General features: G+C 45.1%; 3 protein-coding genes across 4 annotated transcripts; 1 reads left to right on the forward strand and 2 right to left on the reverse strand.

Annotated features, from left to right (window-relative positions):
• LOC8083479 (probable mannan synthase 9) lies at positions 1,646–8,157 on the forward strand. Its single transcript, XM_021450167.1, has 9 exons — positions 1,646–2,195; positions 2,380–2,478; positions 2,969–3,221; positions 5,544–5,654; positions 6,182–6,318; positions 6,426–6,539; positions 6,621–6,820; positions 6,999–7,193; positions 7,584–8,157. Exons 1-9 carry the CDS (start codon positions 1,857–1,859, stop codon positions 7,744–7,746), a joined length of 1,611 nt encoding a protein of 536 aa, XP_021305842.1. The 5' UTR covers positions 1,646–1,856; the 3' UTR covers positions 7,747–8,157.
• On the reverse strand, positions 9,813–11,108 carry LOC8083480 (pentatricopeptide repeat-containing protein At4g16470). The gene has a single exon (XM_002438655.1). The coding sequence runs from the start codon at positions 11,106–11,108 to the stop codon at positions 9,813–9,815; it is 1,296 nt and encodes a 431-aa protein (XP_002438700.1).
• On the reverse strand, positions 11,255–15,957 carry LOC8067672 (potassium transporter 10). 2 transcript variants are annotated; one of them, XM_021449505.1, is made up of 9 exons: positions 15,502–15,957; positions 14,743–15,304; positions 14,605–14,658; positions 13,433–13,693; positions 13,293–13,345; positions 13,075–13,198; positions 12,722–12,976; positions 12,216–12,622; positions 11,255–12,095 (listed from the first exon to the last, which is right to left on the reverse strand). In XM_021449505.1, the coding sequence occupies exons 1-9, from the start codon at positions 15,568–15,570 to the stop codon at positions 11,421–11,423; spliced, it is 2,460 nt and encodes an 819-aa protein (XP_021305180.1). In that variant the 5' UTR covers positions 15,571–15,957; the 3' UTR covers positions 11,255–11,420. The 2 variants fall into 2 exon arrangements, with proteins under 2 accessions (XP_021305180.1, XP_002438701.1); XM_002438656.2 differs by having other exon boundaries at positions 14,743–15,307; positions 15,502–15,956.

Below are 19,597 nucleotides of genomic sequence, written 5' to 3' on the forward strand. Positions count from 1 at the left end.
TGTGCGTGGCTGTCGACGGGCGTGCGCGACAAGCACCTATCATGCACCCCACTTATTGAAACCACTGGTTTTCTCCCAATGCCGAAATTGCAGTTTCTTCCTTCCTCGATTCAAGAGCCGATGTAGTTTGTCTTGGAAGAAACAATATTTTTATTATTTTTTCTCTCTTTTCTCTTTAATTAAGTTGCCATATCAGCATTTTGCTTAGGTAACAAGTCGTTTAATATAGATAAAAACCATCATTAATTCCCTATGATGAGAGTGTCCTTTTTATCACATCTCATCAAGGGTTGTCGCCGCCATAAAAAGGAAAGATGGATCCAAAATCCAGATCTATTCGCCCATTATACTCCAGCCAAAACTAGTACAACCCATGGACAATAAATTCACTCCATTTTGTAGGTGTTTTTTTTGTTTTTCCCTCTTGTTGGAATATTTAAAAGTATTAAAATTTTAACATTTCCTATAATGTCGAAGCACTAAGAAGCTGAAGAAATACATCTGTCCCTGATCAATAGAAACGGCCACATGTGCATCGAAAATTTGATTAGCTTATTTTTCTATAAGTACATGAAAACTACTCTAGGCACGTTCATAACTAGTATAAATCAATTATAGTAATATTTTCAAATTAGATATTATGTATGGTGTAGCTCTATAAAATCAAACCATACAATAGAAGCCATCTGGTGAAATATAAATAAGTTATCCTAAATTGATGTATGGATGTGGTAATTCGTCGAGAACATAGAAGTTTCAGACAACACAACTTTAACGCACAAAACACATCCCAAAGGCAATGGCGTGGCAAAATAAACCCTAAAAATCTTTTCATGGTAAATCTAGTACTTCATGGGATCATAAATTTTGTTTTGCCCTTGACTATGAATTGACTAAATTATGTCTAGAGTGATAACTGGTATTACCAATTTGTTATGAAAAAGTTTTTTTTACAATGTTGAAAAAATTCCATTTAAATAATATGTTTACTGGAAGTATGATTATTGTTACTCGAAGTATGACCTAGTTGTCCTATGTTTTGAATCCGAGAAATTAAAAGAGCTGGTACGTAGATAATAGAACCATGCAAAACCATGGGCGCAATATGCGTGCGCACAAAAAAAAAAAATCAATGCATACTAATGTTGGCATTGGCCCGGTGTGAAAACAGGTCGATGGATTCGTATGTGCTGTGTGAAAACAGGTCGATGGAGTAATTATAAATCCAAAAAAAAAGTATCAGCAACCTGTGGCCTTGTTTACTTTCTAAAAGAATTTATAAATTTTTCAGATTCTCCGTTATATTGAATCTTGCGACATATCCATAGAGCATTAAATATAAATAAAAAATAACTAATTATATAATTTATCTATAATTTACGAGACGTAGTTAGTATGTAATTAGATAATATTTTTTAAATATAAACAAAAGTGCTATAATATTTATCTTTTAAAAAAGATTTGGAAGTAAACGAGGCCTATCTACCGTAGGCGCAGCCAATCGAATCGAATCGAAAAAATTAGATAAACCACCTGGCAGTGGCCACTGGCCACCGACACCCGGCGGCGTCGTCCCCAGCAAAAACGGGGTCACCCCTGCCCGCCGTTAAATCTCCCCCCCGCTGCTTCGCCGTCTCGTGTACCCTGCGGGAGCCGACAAAGCCTACCACCCTCGCGTTTCCTCACCCTTTTATTCTCCCCCGCGAGCAGGCACCGGCACCACCCCGGCGCCGGCGGCGCTGCGTTGCCGCCGCCCGGCCACCCCCGCATTGCGAGGGGTGCCGTCGTCCACGCCTGCTGCTGCCACCTCTTTTATCCCGGAGCGGCGGAGGAGATCGATCGAGGAGACATATATAATGGCCGGTGCGGCGGTGGTGCCGGGCCACTACTCCGGCAGCAGCAGCGGCGACGTCGTCGACGTCGCGGCGCTGTGGCAGCAGGTCAAGTCCCCGGTAGTGGTGCCGCTGCTGCGGCTGTCGGTGTCGCTGTGCCTGGCCATGTCCGTGATGCTGTTCGCGGAGAAGGTGTACATGGCCGTGGTGCTCCTGGTGTCGCGCCTGCCGCTGCTCGGGCGGCGGTACCGGTGGGAGCCCATCGTCCGCGACGGCGACGGCGACCTCGAGGCCGGCGGCGGCGGCGCGGCCGCCTGCTACCCCATGGTGCTCGTCCAGATCCCCATGTACAACGAGCGCGAGGTGAGTGAGTGAGCTAGCGTGAACGCCGCCTCCTCTCCGCCGTGCCATGGGCCGGCCGGGCTTCTGTAGTAGCTGCACCTGCCTGCATGTTGGCTCTGGTCTTGCGAAGCGTTTACATACTAACGACTGTACGTACGTGTGCGCGCATGGACGACGACTGCATGGGACGGGATCGGACGTGCAGGTGTACCATGTGTCGATCGGGGCGGCGTGCGGGCTGTCGTGGCCGTCGGACCGGATCATCGTGCAGGTGCTGGACGACTCCACCGACCCCGTCATCAAGGTACGTGATCGAACCAGCCGAGATATATCGATCCATCGAGGCGATCGAGGAACGCAGCACCGGCTGGGCTGCTTAATCATGCATCCATGCTTATTAGTAAATGATTAAATGCTCCAGCATGCACTTGCGATATGTTCCTAGCTAGCTATCCCCTAACAAAGTACTTTCACCTATCCACTTCAGTCATTCAGCATATTTTTTTCCTCTTACATTAAACTTTTTTTTTTAACTTAACGAACAATACTTTCAGACATAACTTACTAGCTAAACAAACATAGACCGTGTCAGCGTCACGCTGCCAGCAGGAATTAACCCTGTCAGTACGTGACAGTTGCAACTACATGCGTGCAACACACCTGCCATGCGCATGCTTAGTAGTAAAGAGTGTAGTATACATGATGCATATGCATGTGCATGGTGATATATGTGTCGATGATGATGGTTGATGGATGGACGACCATGGATGATGCACGTACGCACACACACGCAGGAGCTGGTTCGTGCGGAGTGTTGGCGGTGGGCGAGCAAGGGCGTGAACGTCAAGTACGAGGTCCGGGACAGCCGGCGAGGGTACAAGGCCGGCGCGCTCCGTGACGGCATGAAGCGCGCCTACGTCCGCGGCTGCGACGTGGTGGCCATCTTCGACGCCGACTTCCAGCCGGACCCGGACTTCCTGCGCCGCACCGTGCCCTTCCTCCTCCACAACCCCGACCTCGCGCTCGTCCAGGCGCGCTGGAACTTCGGTATACGTCGTCGTCTTTTTTTTTAATATTTAATTTAATTTAGTTTGCTACTACTGCCTTGCTTTTTGTCCACCAGCTAAGGCTTTGTTTAGTTTCATAATTTTTTACAAAATCGATATTGTAGCATTTTTGTTTGTATTTGACAAATATTGTCCAATAATGGACTAACTAGGCTCAAAAGATTCGTCTGGTCAATTTCGACCAAACTGTGTAATTAGTTTTTATTTTCGTCTATATTTAATACTCCATGCATGCGTCTAAAGATTCGATGTGACAAGAGATCTGAAAAATTTTTTGGAAACTGTTTAGTTCATTCTAATAAGATCTAAAAACTTTTCAAAATTTTTCGTCACATCGACTCTCGCGACATATACATGAAACATTAAATATAGAAAAAATAACTAATTATATAATTTACCTGTACATCGTGAGATAAATATTTTGAGCCTAATTAATTTATGACTGTGCACTAATTATCAAATACAAACAAAATACTACTAAAAAGTTTTCGGATGTAAATTAGGCCTAAGCTTAAAAGCGTGCACAAGCAGTTGCTGTTGTTGGACAATGTACACTTGGGGAACTGGAGTTCGCGACAGGGCTGGATCATGTGTGCATCCGTGACTACAGTATAGCAGTGACGAGTGTGGGATCGGAGAGAACGAAGGGGTAGTAGGCAGGAGGGGACGGACGGACGGACACTGGCGGGCGGGGACCCAACTGCATGCCCAGTGTCAGTCCATGGACATGAAGAACGCAACAACGCAAAATGCATGCAAACACAGTACTCAAGTGTCGGTGATGGTGGGCTCAGGGTCAAAGTATCCCTGTCACTCACAGGTCCACCACCGGGTCCTCCACATAAACTGTACACAGCCATGATGCATCTCCTCCCTCTCTAGCCCAAACTGCTACGTACACGTCGTACAGCCAGCAGTGCCCGTGGTATATTATATATTGGATAGGCCTTGTGTAGTTCCTTTTTTAAAAAAAACTTTTCGGGTAACTGAAACACTTTCGTTTGTATATGGTATTTATTGTCTAATTATAGACTAACTAGCTCTAAAAGAGTCGTCTCGCAAATTATAAACAAATTGTGTAATTAGTTATTTTTTAATTATGTGTTATAAAATTCGATGTGACCGAAAATCTTGAAAAGTTTTTGTCTTTGAAGAGGAACTAAACAAGGCTTAAGTACTGCCTCGAGTTGGCTAGCTACTCAGGCTTTGTTTGGCACAACTCAACTTTATTAGTAAAGCTGTTTTTTAGAAAATAGCTTTATAAACAACTTCCTAAATGAAGTTAAGCTACTTTGGAAAAAAATGTTTGGTAAAATAGCTCCACCAACTACTTTTTCATAGATAAGAGAAAGAAATGAGGGAGAGAGCTGCAGTAAGCTACTTTTTTCAACTTTACCTCACTCATATTTTTGTGTGAGGATAAGAAAAAACAACTTCATCCATAAAGCTGTTTTGGAAATAAGTGTTTGGCAAAAAAAAAAGTTCACAACAGCTCATGATGCTGTTGTGAGCTGTACCAAACAGGGCCTCAGTAGCTAAGCTTAATTCAGTGCTTCAATATCTGATCAACAACCCATGTGCCTTGTGCAAACATACATGTGATTCGCGACGCCATTGATCCTGTACATAGTCTATAGACGCCAAAGCTTTTCAACGGAGGGAGCAGCAAGAACAGCGACGCATGCAGCAAAGTGAGCAGCCTGGAGAGAGTGAGCGTCAGCTAGACACGCAGCACAGCTACCACACCACAGGTCACGGTCTGAGTCCAGTTCCAGACTTCCATCCTTACAACTACCCATGCAACTTCCAACGAAGCCTACACCTACCTGATTTGCCATCATAAACGCGGTCCAGCAGACCGTGCAAAGAGGCACACAAGAAGCTAGCCGCCCCAGTATTTCCGGATCAGCAACAAACACGCTGTCACCTGCCATGTCGCTGATAATTAATAGCCTGAACAATGAACATCTCCATCTCTGGAGCTACTCGTATGTGCATCACACTCTTATGTCCCACCTCAACTGAAGATTAAGCTGTAACAAGAGGATTCTACTGACCATGCATTTTAGCTTAAACTTTGTGCATCACTGAACTGATGGATATATAAGCGCAAGAATAATCCAGAAAACAAAAACATGTAACAGTAAACTAAAGGCTGTCTGCTGGACTGTCATCTGTGTCCCTATTGATGACAGGATGTTTTGGGCTGGCAGTGCTCCAAATTGCTTTAATTTGCTACAGATTCTTGTGCATGTTATATATAACATGTCTGCTGCTGCTGTTGCTGGTTTTCCGTGAGCAGTGAACGCAGATGAATGCCTGATGACAAGGATGCAGGAGATCTCCCTGGATTACCACTTTACAGTGGAGCAGGAGGTCGGCTCCTCCACCTACGCCTTCTTCGGCTTCAATGGTAAGCTCCGTCTCTTTCAAAACCTCTATCACTCCTTCTCTTGTGGGGCGTTCTCTTCGGTGTCCTTTCTCGTTTCCATGATTCTGTCCCTCAGCCTTTTCCTTTTCTACCACGTGTTTCAGTTCTTAATAATGAGACACTCTGTTTCCTAGTCTTTTTTTTTATATAAAGGAAAACAAAGGGGCCATGTACCACATCTCAAAGTCATATGAAATTGCAAGCATCGTACACTACTCATGGCCCATGAGCACAATACTGTATAACACATAGTGAGTTAGTGACACAGAGAACAAGAAGACAGCTACGATTCAATAACACCTATAATCTGTGTAAAAACAAGTAGTTGAAGAGATTTAGGGAAGATAGAGACCCTGAATGACGAGTGACAGTCATAACAGCTCAGCTGAATGACCAACTCCCCCCTCCCTCCTCAGGTTACTGAATAGATAGATACTAGTGCACACAGAGGAGAAGAACTGGTTTTAAGCATCGTTGTTCTTATACCATTCAAAATATCTTGTCGACAGGAACTGCTGGTGTATGGCGCATATCCGCTTTGAACGAGGCAGGAGGATGGAAGGACAGGACCACGGTTGAGGACATGGATCTGGCAGTCCGAGCAAGCCTCAAAGGATGGAAGTTTGTATTCCTTGGTGATCTCATGGTAAAATAACGCAGTATCCATGTCACATCCACTGCATTCGTTTTCACTGCTCTTGGTGTTACAATCCTCCTAGACATGTAATTAACCCTGAACAAATGCATGTTCAGGTGAAAAATGAGCTCCCAAGTACACTCAAAGCGTACAGATATCAGCAACACAGATGGTCATGTGGACCGGCGAACTTGTTTAGGAAAATGTTGATGGAGATCGTCAGAAACAAGGTGCCTTGCACAAAGCCTTTTTGATATAATATATATAGCCAGGACTTGTTTCTAACAAGTTATTGATTTTCCTTGGTGCAGAAAGTGACACTTTGGAAGAAGATCCATGTCATCTACAACTTCTTCCTTGTGCGCAAGATCATAGCACACATTGTGACGTTTGTGTTCTACTGCATCGTTATCCCTGCGACGGTCTTAGTTCCTGAGGTTGAAATACCAAAGTGGGGCTCTGTCTATATCCCAACCATAATAAGCCTTCTCAATGCTGTTGGCACTCCAAGGTACCATTCTTTTCAAGAACTTCTATGATCTAATCATCTAATTGGTGTAATACATATCAACAATGCCTTTCACTCTGCTCTGAAGATCCCGGCTTTAAGCATCATCATATTTTGCATTTCAAACCTGGCATTTACCTAAAGAAGTAAAGAGTAACAACAAAACCCTTGGATGGTGCAGGTCGGTCCACTTGATTGTCTTCTGGATCCTCTTTGAGAATGTGATGTCATTGCATAGAACAAAGGCCACTTTCATTGGCCTATTGGAGGCAGGCAGGGTGAACGAATGGGTGGTGACAGAAAAACTTGGTGATGCCCTGAGGATGAAAATGCCAGCCAAGGCATGCAAGAAGCCCCGCATAAAGATAGGAGATAGGTACATAAGAGCATCCCCAAATGTTTTTTTTGGAACCCCATCCTAAATGTTAGAAATACAGATTTTGGTGAAGAACTACACTCCAACAGCTTTTCTAAATGATCATCTAAATATAGCAATCTTCTATTCCGGATCTTTCGCTAGAAACATAGAAGATGAGAATGGCTCTCTAGACTGTGTATGAGAAATAATAAAACTGTTGGAGAGTGAGAATATATAGAAAACAATTTTATGTAAATGTCTCTCCAAATGATGGTTTAGAGAGTGAAATTTAGAAAAGCTCTTGGAGATGCACTAACGAAGAATTGTCTTTTCTGATTCTTTTCTATTTTTTGGGTGAATGATTCATCTATTTATTCTTGAGGCTAATAAAGTTTAATGTGGAATCAGGTTGCATATTCTGGAGCTTGGTGTTGCAGCTTACCTCTTCTTCTGTGGATGCTATGACATTGCATTTGGGAACAACCACTACTACATATTCCTATTCCTTCAATCCATCGCTTTCTTCATTGTTGGCATAGGCTATGTTGGAACATTCGTCCCCCACTCATAGCAGAATCATTCTGAGACTACCCATCCTGATTCATGGAAAGCAGTTGATAGATAAGATCAAGCAAACCTCTTCTTGTATGTAATGTTGTCAGGAAAAAAAATACAGTGTAAAGACAGACAAGTCATAGATACAAATAGGTATATGTTTGTTGAAGGAATGTGCTGTGATGCGCATGAGATTGTTGATGATAAGCAGGCCTTTTTGAGTCTCTGTGTCACCGATGCAGAATCAGCAGTACAAAAGGTAGCAAAGTGTGGAAGTTCGACTATTTGTTTTGCAAACAGAAAAAAGAGGAACTGTTTGTCGTTGTCGTTGTTGGCAAGTTTGTTGCGAGAACATGATAAAGTTGTACATGTTCTGTCGTCTCCTTTTACCCTTCTTTTTTCCCATGTTTAGATCACCTGTAATCAATGTTTTAAATAGCGGGCTATAGAAAATAGCGTCTTCCTGTCCCAGACGCTATTTGCGCTATAGCGAACGCTATAGCGGCTGCTGTACACAGCAGCGTGCTGTAGCTATCCACGCTATAGCGACGCTATAGCGGCACTATAGCGCGCTATTTATTTGGAAACAGGCAAAATATATAATAGACAGCAACAAGTTCAAACAACCATCATATTTCACAATTACAAATCACAACTCACAGGTATTTCACAGTTTAAATGTTTAATACATAACTAACTCATAAGCATAATGCATGACTGCATAGTGCATAACCACAAGTGCATAAGCACAGCACAACAAATAAGTGCATGACAACATGATCACAAATAAACAACAATAGCGCGCAAATAGCGGCGCTATGGCGCTATTTCAGTTTAGCCGCGCTGTAGCGCGCTATAGCGCCAATAGCGCTGATAACGTAAAAATGAGGTATAGCTTCGCGTTGACTTATTCTGGCAGCTATAGCGGCGCTATAGCGCGAAAATAACGCGCTATTTTAAACATTGCCTGTAATACTTCCTTCATACCTATAAAGAAAGTCGTTTTAGACAAGGTTTAGGTCAAACATTGAGAATATAAATCATTAATAATTTTAAGTTGTTGAGTTTGAAAATGTAAAAACCATATGAATAGATTTGTCTTGAAAAATACTTTCATAAAAATATACATATACCACTTTTTGATAAATATTTTTATAAAAACAAGGAGTCAAAGTTAGGCTTTGGGGAATGTGTCGCTGTCCTAAACGACTTTCTTTATAGGTATAAGGTCTTTTAATGAAAATTGAAAGACGGGAGTCTGGCCCCAAAACTCTAAAGAAGAAGTATTTGAAAAGATTTCGGTACAATAGAGAGTAGATGTATCTGGGAAACTGACCTCTTTTCTGAGAGATTAACTGTTACATCTTATGTCAAACTCCCAGGAGCTCAACAGATGAACCACTCGAGTTTTTCTTATTCACTCCGGATTTCGTCTGATCGTACTTCTTCTCAGTCAAGTAATGGACAGTTTGTGTTTGGATTTGACTGAATCAATGATAAAAGAACATAAGAGTACATGTTGCTGAAGAAACATATCAGTAGTGGATCTCCAAACCCTGACAATATCACAGCTCTGCAAGGATCATCCAATTCACAGCTCGATGTGATATTCGAAGCCTCCATGATTGGGAGACCTGAGCAGTTGATGCGATCTTGTGGTAGATGCTGCTTCTGAAAACAAGGTAAAGATTCCTACCGAGTAGTGACTGACAGGCACAGCGCAAATGGCCAAAGAAAGATGTACCTACTTAGTACCTTGTAACATCTTGTCCTTTGCTCTGCTAACTATTCCCCAGGTTCTCTTTGTGGGCTTCCTCTGCTCTTTCAGTTTCATCAGGCTCTGGTACAGTGTAGCAAACCTGAAAGTATTGCTCACTTGTAATTGTAAACTTTCCTTCTATCACGTTCTTTTATATGGGCAACAAGAATGAGCCGATAAACTTTTGGACCAAAACTGCTCAGACGAGAATGAGGCATTCAGATCATACTAGATGACAGTTCTGTGCAGGATGTTTTTGCCAGAGAAGCAAGGCAATTCCATTCTGAATTGCAGCAGTCACCACCCAAACCATTGCATAGCGATCAACAATGACTGACACCATCCATTGGTCGCACGGATTGCTCGGCGACGGCGGAGGCCAATGCATTGCATACCTCATATATTGCCGAGTAATCGTCATGGTACGTGTCTCCGACGAGGAAAATGTTCTTCTTGCCCTGCACTTCGACGGAGCTCCAGGCACGATCCTTCTTTAAGCCGAGCGCCCTCATGGCCTCGTGCGCGCCAGCCACGCTATCCCACATCTCGCGGGCAGCGTACGTGTTCGCCAGGACCAGGTACTTCCCGGCGTTTCCAGGCTGCAGCCGGAAGAACCGCCGCGCGGCGAGCTCGACAAGCTCCACGTCTCCACCGTGCTTTCTGCAGGCGCCCAGAATGGCGCCCCAGACCACGGAGTGCTCCTGGCAGTCCGGCAGGTTCTTGACGAGCTCGTAGGCGTCGTGTAGTCTGCCGACCCTGGCAAGCATGTCGACCACCGCCGCGTAGTGCGGGCCCCTTGGCGTGAGGCCGTACTCCATCGACATGGAGGAGAAGCGCCTCAAGCCCTCGTCCACGAGCCCGCCGTGCGCGCACGCCGAGAGCACGGCGAGGAACGTCACGTCGTTGGGACGGAGCCCATCCGCCGCCATCCGGTCGAAGAGCGCCAGCGCCTCGGCGACGCGCCCCTGCTGGCCGTGGCCGGAGATGACCGCGGTCCACATCGTGACGTTCCGCTCCGGCGCGGCCGCGAACACGCGGTGCGCGTCCCCGGGGCAGCTGCACTTGAGGTACATGTCAACGAGCGCGCTGTTGGCGAAGACGTTGCCGCCCACGTCGCACTTGACCGCGACGCCGTGCACGCGGCGGCCGTGGCCCAGCGCGGCCAGCCTCGCGCACGCGCACAGCACCGACGCGAACGTGAACTGGTCCGGCGCCAGCCCTTCCGCCCGCATCGCGTCGAACAGCTCCACCGCCCGCTCCTGCGCCTCCGCGCTGCCGCCGCGCGCGCACCCGGAGATCACGGCGTTCCACGCGACGACGCTCCGCTGCGGCATTCCGTCGAACAGCTTCTGCGCGCAGCCGAGGTCCCCGATCTTGACATAGAAGATAAGCAGCTTGGTGGCGATGTACGCGCTGCAGCGGAAGCCGGTGGCCACCATGCGCGCGTGGATCCTCTTGCCGAGCCTCACGTCCCTCCGGTTCACGCATTCTTGCAGCAGAAGCGCGTAGGTTCCAGCGCCGGGGCACACGGGACTCCGGCACAGCAGGCTCACGGCCTTGGACAGGTGCCCGGTGATGCACAGGGACTTCAACGTTCGTGCCAGGCCAGCAGAGCCCATGGTTGACAGAACTGTGGAAATGGCACTCTTCTGAATTTTGGCTGATCTTATAGAGAACTTGAGATTTATCTGATGTTTTTCCTAATGGCGGATCCGAAGTTTTCTCCAACAGTGAAGGAAATTTTGGTACTATTTACGAGAGAAACTGAAGGCCAAAATCAAGCTGCATTTACAACGGAACTCACCAGCAGTATATACTTACAAAATCTAGCATATACAGCTGAAAACTTTTTTTTTTTGGTTTCATTTCCTCTCATCTTTTCCTGTTCCTATATTTCTCCCTCTGATCAGAGTTTCAGGGGTTCAGTCAGATCAGATATAGTACATCATGCCCACCTCCAGCGTGGAGGCGTGCGGGATGGAGACGGCGTAGTTGGGTCCCCGGCTGTTCCTCCGCAGGAAGTCGTAGCAGAAGTTGATCACGAACCGGCGGAGGAAGCTGGACCCGCTCTTGGCCTTCACGTGCGAGTGGCCCAGGATGAACGCCATGCCAGCCTCCCGCGCGTCGGACAGCTCCTGCAGCTCCTCCTGCACGCCGGCGTTTGGCTTCGGGCTCGCTGCCGGCAGCACGAACCGCACCCGCTTCTTGGGGACAACCACTGGGGTCGCTGGTGACGGCGACGGTGACGGTGATGGTGACTGTATCTCCCTGCTGGCATGCGACGGGCCAACGGTCTTCTCCACTGTGGTGGCCTCTTCCTCAAGCATGCGGATGCTGTTGGAGCGCACGACCGCCATGTGCTGCTCCTCGTCGAACTCCACGGGCATGCCGTTCAACTTGGATGACCCTGACCGGATGAACTCCGCGACGCTGCACACTAGCTCCTTCTCGAACTCAATGTCGTCTTTGTGGAAGTCGTGGTAACCGTACCTGACAATGCACCGGTAGATTCTGTACTGCTTCGGACCGATCCTTCCAACGAGGAACCGCTCTTCAGGCCGTACATGTGGTATTGGCACGTTCTTGATGCACATAAATATGAGTACCTGGTCATGATCAACAATGGTCAATACTCAATAGCAGGGTAAACGTACTTCTGAATCCATGTCTGAACTTTGGACAAATCACAATGGAGTCATCAATTGGATAAGAAGAATTGAGGCTACCTGGTGAAAGGCCGGTAAGTTGGTGACAAAATGCGAGAAGATAGCTGGGATGCCGGTTTCGAGCTCAGTGTGGATGAGGCCAATGCCACGGACACGAACAATACCGAGGTTTGGGCTGAGACCAAGGAGCCAGTTGATGGAGACCTTGCTCTGAACGTCAAACTCATACTTCTTAATGGTGCCATAGTGCCAGATGCACATTATCAAAATGAAGATCAGAGCAAGGACTATTGGGACCCAGGCTCCCTCCTTGAACTTGATGAGTGCAGCTGAGAAGTACAGTGCCTCAATGGTTCCAAAGAACACAATGAAGGCAATTGCAAGAAATATGCTCTTATGCCAGCACAAGACTATCACCAGGGACATCAGACACGTTGTGACCAGCATGACAGTTATAACAGCCAATCCTATACAAAGAACAACATCAAGGTGTATGATGATAGTTCTCACCCAAGAAAATTCCGTAGTTTAAAGTCTATAATTAAAGGATATTAACATTGGCATACCTGATGCATTCCCCAAGTGTTTTGTGTTCCTGAATCCAATGGTTACAGCTAAGCACAGTATCATCAGAATCCAATTGATCTCAGGGATGTATATTTGCCCGTGTACTTTGGCAGATGTATGAATTATCTTCACCCGAGGAAAGCAGCCCAGAGAAGTGCACTGCTTGATCATTGAGAATGTACCAGTGATGACAGCTTGGCTTCCCACAACTGCTGCAAGAATAGCAATTGCCATAACGGGCCACCTAATTTTCTCTGAAATGGTAAATTGTAAACATTAACAATTAGCACTGAGTCTGATATCATGCTATGGTTCGCATCTCTGATGATAAGAACTGATGAGAATAACTTGCCTGGCACAGACACATAGAATCCAATCCTGTAGTCAGTTTCCATGTTATGATGCTTACACAGATAAGCAGCTTGTCCCATGTATGCAAGGATCAATGCTGGATACACCATGCATGTAAAAGCAATCTGCCCAAGAAATTTTTATCAGAGAATAATTCTCCATATACTGCTTCAATGATGGAATGCAGAAAAAGTTAGTTTGCAGCAGACATTTCTTCACCTGTATTGACAACTGGTTGAAATGCCCCAGATCAGCAAACATTGCTTCAGAACCTGAAAGAGCGAAAGGGTCACCTTGTAGTAAGAGACACTCCAAAGATCAAGGCAAAAGGTTCAGAAATGGTTTGCGGAGCACAGTACCAGTTACGCATAACAGTATTCCTCCCAGGGACATCCAACCTCCTCTCTGTGTCTTCCTCAAGAACTTGTACATGTAATACGGAGATAATGCTCGATATACAGTGGGTTCCCAGTGAATAATATTGTAAACACCGATCACGCTTATACATAGGAGCCATGTTATCACAACTGGAGCAAAAATGAAGCCAACCCGGTGTGTACCATAGTGTTGCAGTGCAAACAGGCAAACCAGTATGATACAGGCAATAGGAAGTTCCACATCTGCAGATTCACAGTAGCAGAACAGAACTTCATACAGTTAGAAGGGATTTGGAACAAAGCAGCACCTTATCGACACAAAAAGGAACCAGAATAAAGTAAAGTCATAATTAACTTGACAAAGGGACAATTATTAATTCAAAAGTCAAGAATAGGGTCCTTTGCCTCAGAATTTAGACCTTGACAAATGTGAACTTCTTTTAGCACAGGTGGTCCTTTTTTTCCCAGGTTCCTGAATCTTACTACGTGGTATCATCTTTCTGCCATCCCACTTTCATATACTAACATAATAACATCAATTTGGGTAGCATATCTTACTTGAGAACCATTATCCTTCCTCTTTGACAGTTTAAGACCTCTACCTACTATACCTTGAAACAAGGTGAGTAGTTCCATGTATTGTAGCATAAATGTTCACCAACAGTTCGATTTTGCTACACATGGAAACTGTCAGTATACATCACTACGAAGAGATCCGTCTTCTTCGATGATCTGTTCCTGTTCCTGGTCCCAGTCAAAGAATCAAAGACCTTCCAGGATGAACTGTATACTCCACCATATCTTCTGATTAAACAGAGAGATAACTAGAGGTGATTGTGTTCAAAAGTTCACACCCTGGCATTACAACTTCCACGAACCAAATTCCTCTGTTACATGGCATCTGATTTGACCACCTTTTCCTATGAGAAACTCCAAATACCACAAATCCAATCTTGCTCCACATCTCACAGGTAAGTAGCAGTCGCTGAAACAAGACCGGGATGTAACACTATGGAAATTGCATGATTGGATCAGGGAATTTTGAGGTGGACCCTGGTTCATTTAACTAACAACTTGAATCGACGAACAGTACCAATAAAGCTACAAAGACAACAAATACAAAATCAATAGAAGGGCGATGATTGGATCCTTACATTTATGATGTTCCTTCTCCATGGACAGCTCCAGCCCGGAGACCGCAGAGAAGACTGCAACAGCAGAGCAGCATGTCAGAATCAGAACTACACAGCACACCAACACAGCCCATCAGGCAAGGCGATGGCGGGACTCACCGGAGATGGCCGGCGTGAGCACGCCGTCGCCGATCACCATGCAGGTGCCCACCAGCGCCAGCACGAGCAGCACACGCTGGAGGACCTTGTGCCGCTGCAGCAGCCTCCTGACGCTGGCGGCGGCGCCCCCGCCCAGCGTCGCAGCATTGCCGTTCTGCGCCGTAGCCTTCTTGGTGGCTCCGTCCAAGAACTTGTCCTCCTCGCCGGCGGCGGTCCGTCCCGGCGGGAGCAGCGCGGCGCGCGCGTGGCGGCAGAGGAGGGAGTAGAGCGCGAAGGTGCCACCCTCGCCGTGGTCGTCGGCGCGGAGGACGACGCAGACGTACTTGAGGAGCGGGACGAGCGTGAGCGTCCAGAAGACGAAGGAGAGCACGCCGAGGATCTCGTCGTTGCTCTCCGAGTGCTGGATGTCCTCCGCGAACGCCGCCTTGTACACGTACAGCGGCGACGTGCTGAGGTCGCCGTACACCACGCCGAGGCTCTGGTACGCCAGGCTCAGCGTCATCCGCCACGGCACCCGCTTCCGTGCTCCCCGCGCCTTCTCCTCCTCCTCCTCCTCCTCCTCCTCCTGCGGACGAGACGACACAGCGCAGCCACACAAACGAAAAAAAGAAGAAGAAATCAGCACATTTCAGGACCAAGATCGCAAGAAAACCGACGGACATGGGCATTCCGAGATTCAGGAGCCACGGCGACGGCGAGAACAAGAGCCGCCCCGGCAAAGATGGGACCTTTGACTCCGGGCACCAGCCCACACCGTACCTCGTCGTCGTAGGGAGGAGTGCCCGGCGGCGGCGGCGCCTCGGGATCCATGACAGGGGGGCTCTTCATCGTCGCTGCTCGGTAACTCAGGTCTGCTCTCGTAACCGAAGAGAGGGAAGAAGAGAGACACTTGTGAGTACTAGTGGGGGGGAGTTGGGATTAGGTGAAGGTGACGGCGTCGCCCAGCCGGGTTCTTGGTTTCTCGGGCGTTAGGAATTGGAGCAGGAGCAGGAGGAGGCGTGAAGGGGATGTGATTCGGTGGGACAATTTGGAGGCCCTGAGGTTTTTAAGGTGGTCAAAGCAACGAAACAGGGGGAAGCTGCATTGGCGTGAGAGGGGCAACCAGGAGCCGCAGGGGGACGGAGGGAAGGAAGCGCAAGGAAGGAGACGAGAAGAAGTTGCAGAGCGGAGAGAGAAAGAGAATATAGGGGTGGGGTGGCGAGTGCGTGGGACACGAAGACAATAGACGCGGACGAGGGGGGCATAAAAGCAGGGGAGAAAGCGGCAGTTTTCCCTTTTGTCAAAGGCCGTCGCTGGTGTGGCCCTCCTCACGTCCTCAGCGTTGCAAATGCTGGCTAAGGCCTTGTTTAGTTCGCAAAAATTTTCAAGATTTTCTGTCACATCGAATCTTTAGTCGCATGCATGGAGCATTAAATATAGATAAAAATAAAAACTAATTGCACAGTTTACCTGTAATTTGTGAAATGAATCTTTTGAGCCTAGTTACTCCTTGTTTGGATAATGTTTGTCAAATAAAAACGAAAGTGCTACAGTAGCCAAAAATGAAAATTTTTGCCAACTAAACAAGGCCTAAAAAAACAAGGATTAGAGATTAGTCTCCCCCAGCTTCTTTAACTGGTTATATTATTTAAAATATAGTCCTCTGTTTTAGATTTCATTAGCTAAAGGTAAATAACAAGAATCGTTCTTTAAAGTACGTATAAAAGATGTAGAAAGTTAGAGACTTGAGAGATATAGAAAACGATTTTTATATAAATGATGATTTATAGTGAGTTTTCGAAAACTTTTGGAGATGTTTAGAGGGCCCCTTTTAGATATAGTATAATAAAAATAATAAAGAAGGAAAAGATATATATATATATATATATATATATATATATATATATATAGTTGAGAAAACCGTTTCTCTTGCAAATAAATCTATATCCCGATTGTAGTACTAGTGTACTGGGCGTGACAAATTTTGCTAGTTATAAATGATATGAGATCTATTAGATATATCTTTTCTATTGGCGAGGTCTTAATTACGAACCACATCATAAATGCGTGGTACATGAATTGCTGTGAGATAGTTTGTTTCCTTTTTTTGATATCTATATATAAATGCCAAAGCTATGGAAGGTGGTTTACTCTTTTGAATTTGATATATATGGATCTATATATATTTGGATGGTGTTAAATGGTAGTGGTAGCTCTTCACATGACATGTATCGTTAAATGCATGGATGGAGATTTAGACTGTTTTTGTTTATTGCTGGAAGCTTCAACTTCTCATGTGGGGCAGACGTTTATACTACCTTTAAAGTACATCGGCATGCAATCATTTTGCTATTAGTGGATCAAAGTACGACTCAAATGTATTATTTTATCATCAAAGGTGATGTTGCTCCGAGACACAACAAAGAGCATCCTATATAGTTTGTTAAATAAAAAAAACACTGATCTAACCAAATATTTGGATAGAGGAAATTTCTGAAAAAGGCGTGTAGTATCCAAAGGGTTCTATGTAAAAGGGGTAAAAAATTACATTAATGCCATAAAATTAAACTTTGATCAATAGTTCAACCGAACAAGCATGTGTCAAATTGGAAATGAGGGCGCCCTTTGCTTCTTTCAAAATAATACATACTCGAAGAACAAACGAATTTCGTAGCGCACCTCTGTGCTCAGCATGTGTCGACTACCTTAGAAATTTTTGTTTGGCAGGAGTCTGCAGTCCAATTGTAATCAAATTACATAGTAGTGAAGCTATCCCACCCTCCCCGGCTCCCCCCCCCCCCCCCCCCAAAAAAAAAAGAACAAGCATTTGTGAAATTTCCGTAGCATCTTATTTGTTCTCTTGATTTGATATGTTATTACCTTATTAAGGAAAAATTGTTTTAAGCTGATGTATTTTTATTACTTCCAGTTACTGTATTATTATTACTAGTATCATATTTAGAAAATTATTAAAGCTGAGTTTTTTAATGCCAGAATACTTTAAGTATAAGTTGTAGTATTTGAACTTGTTAAAGCTAAGTTTGGATTGATCGGATTCATATTTCAAACTAGGATTCATGGGTACTATGCAATTTTCATATGAGATTTCTTAAAAAAAAGTGTTGCAGGAAATTTAGGTCTTGTTTATTAGTTCGCGAAATTTTTTGGATTCAGCTACTATGACACTTTTGGTAATTATTGTCTAATCGTGAGTTAACTAAACTTAAAAAAATTGTCTCGTAAATTATAGGCAAACTATAGAATTAGTTATTTTTATATATATTTAATACTCGATACATATGTTCAAAAATTCAATGCAAGAGAAAAGTTTTTTGTAAAAAAAAGGCCTTAGTTGTTCGCTCCAAAGTTGGATTATTCTTCTCCTACTCTACTCTACTCTACTGTACTATGAGGCACATCTTATGGCTCACGGCATAGAGAATCCAGCATCAACGTAGCGGTGGACCTCACGCACGTTTTCCCCACCGTCGCACACCCTAGCCGCTCCAAAACAACGCAGCAACTGCACCACGGGCCCCACGAAACCCGCGATGTGGACCCCGACTGTTCAGGAAGCGTCGGACCGAAGGCTAGGAACACTGTCCGTGTCGGACGCCCTGACCGATCTGGTGGTGTGGATCCGCAGCCGGCGTGCAGCAAAGCGCCCGCGGGCCCCCACACGGGTGATCTGCGCGTGCGCTTCTCGCCTGCCGCTGCCTGCACCACCCGCCGCGTGTGGCGCCCCGCGTCGTCGCGCTCGCCGCCGCGACGCGGACCCACCCAGAGGCGTGGCCGGCGACGCGAACAGTGACCGGAGGCGGCCGTGCGCCGTGACGTGTGTCCAGGTGGTCGCCGCCCGCGCGCGCGCGTCCCTGTCGTGCTCTAGGTGGTCTGCGACGCGACACGGCGGATTGACCCCGTTGAACCGGCTTTCGCCTCGTGTTCTTTGTTTAAGGCCTTGTTTAGTGCAAGTGAAAACGAAAACATCAAATTTTTTAACGTATGTATGAAGTATTAAATATAGATAAAAATAAAAACTAATTGCACAGTTTACCTGTAAATCGTGAGATGACTCTTTTGATTTTAGTTAGTCTATAATTGGACAATATTTGTCACAAACAAACGAAAGTGCTACAATAGCGAAATCCAAAATCTTTTCGCATCTAAACAAGGCCTAAAATTCATTTTTCTAAGGCTTTATTAGTTCCTCGTCCAAAAACTTTTCATCCATCACATCGAATTTTTGAACATATGCATGGAACATTAAATATATACAAAAACAAAAACTAATTGCACAGTTTGGTTGTAAGTCGCGAAACAAAAACATATGCATGGAACATTCGATGTGACACCCAAAAACTTTTCACTCTCCATCTAAACAAAGCCTAAATCTTGTTATTTGTCAACTCCTAAAACAATATATAGAAGAAAAAAAGATCTTATCTCCAACACTTTGGTAAATTTTATTTCTAAAAACTCCGAAACCCGCTAACAAAACAAAGAGCCTGCTAAGCATAAGGAAAAGACCGATGCCAAGTACCAAGCCCACATATATATTTTCGCGCTAGACAGAGAGATATGCTAAGTTACAAAAGATGTGGAATTGAGATGTCAAACTATTAACAAGGTTTTTTTTTCTCGTTTTACTAAAAAACATTATAAATGAGAAGTCATTTACCAAACTCTTGGAGATGCTCCAAAAAAAATTATAAAATTTTTAGATTCCCAATCACATCGATTCTGACGGCACATAAATAAAGCACTAAATATAAATAAAAAATAACTAATTATATAATTTACATATAATTTATAAGACAAATCTTTTGAGTATAGTTAGTTTATAATTAGACAATATTTGTCAAGGGGTTCACGGCGC

Source organism: Sorghum bicolor, chromosome 10, assembly GCF_000003195.3.
Source record: "Sorghum bicolor cultivar BTx623 chromosome 10, Sorghum_bicolor_NCBIv3, whole genome shotgun sequence".
In the NCBI taxonomy this organism is placed as follows: Eukaryota; Viridiplantae; Streptophyta; class Magnoliopsida; order Poales; family Poaceae; genus Sorghum; species Sorghum bicolor.

What these genes read in the sequence shown, in the direction of transcription:
- LOC8083479 (XM_021450167.1), top strand. Translation starts at nt 1,857, where the DNA reads ATGGCCGGTGCGGCGGTGGTGCCGGGCCACTACTCCGGCAGCAGCAGC. An exon ending in CCATGTACAACGAGCGCGAG is followed by an intron (nt 2,196 to 2,379) that starts GTGAGTGAGTGA and finishes TCGGACGTGCAG; the next exon opens with GTGTACCATGTGTCGATCGG. An exon ending in CGCATAAAGATAGGAGATAG is followed by an intron (nt 7,194 to 7,583) that starts GTACATAAGAGC and finishes ATGTGGAATCAG; the next exon opens with GTTGCATATTCTGGAGCTTG.
- LOC8083480 (XM_002438655.1), bottom strand. Translation starts at nt 11,108, where the DNA reads ATGGGCTCTGCTGGCCTGGCACGAACGTTGAAGTCCCTGTGCATCACC.
- LOC8067672 (XM_002438656.2), bottom strand. Translation starts at nt 15,570, where the DNA reads ATGAAGAGCCCCCCTGTCATGGATCCCGAGGCGCCGCCGCCGCCGGGC. An exon ending in GCTCACGCCGGCCATCTCCG is followed by an intron (nt 14,659 to 14,742) that starts GTGAGTCCCGCC and finishes CTGCTGTTGCAG; the next exon opens with TCTTCTCTGCGGTCTCCGGG. An exon ending in ATTCTATGTGTCTGTGCCAG is followed by an intron (nt 12,977 to 13,074) that starts GCAAGTTATTCT and finishes TTACCATTTCAG; the next exon opens with AGAAAATTAGGTGGCCCGTT.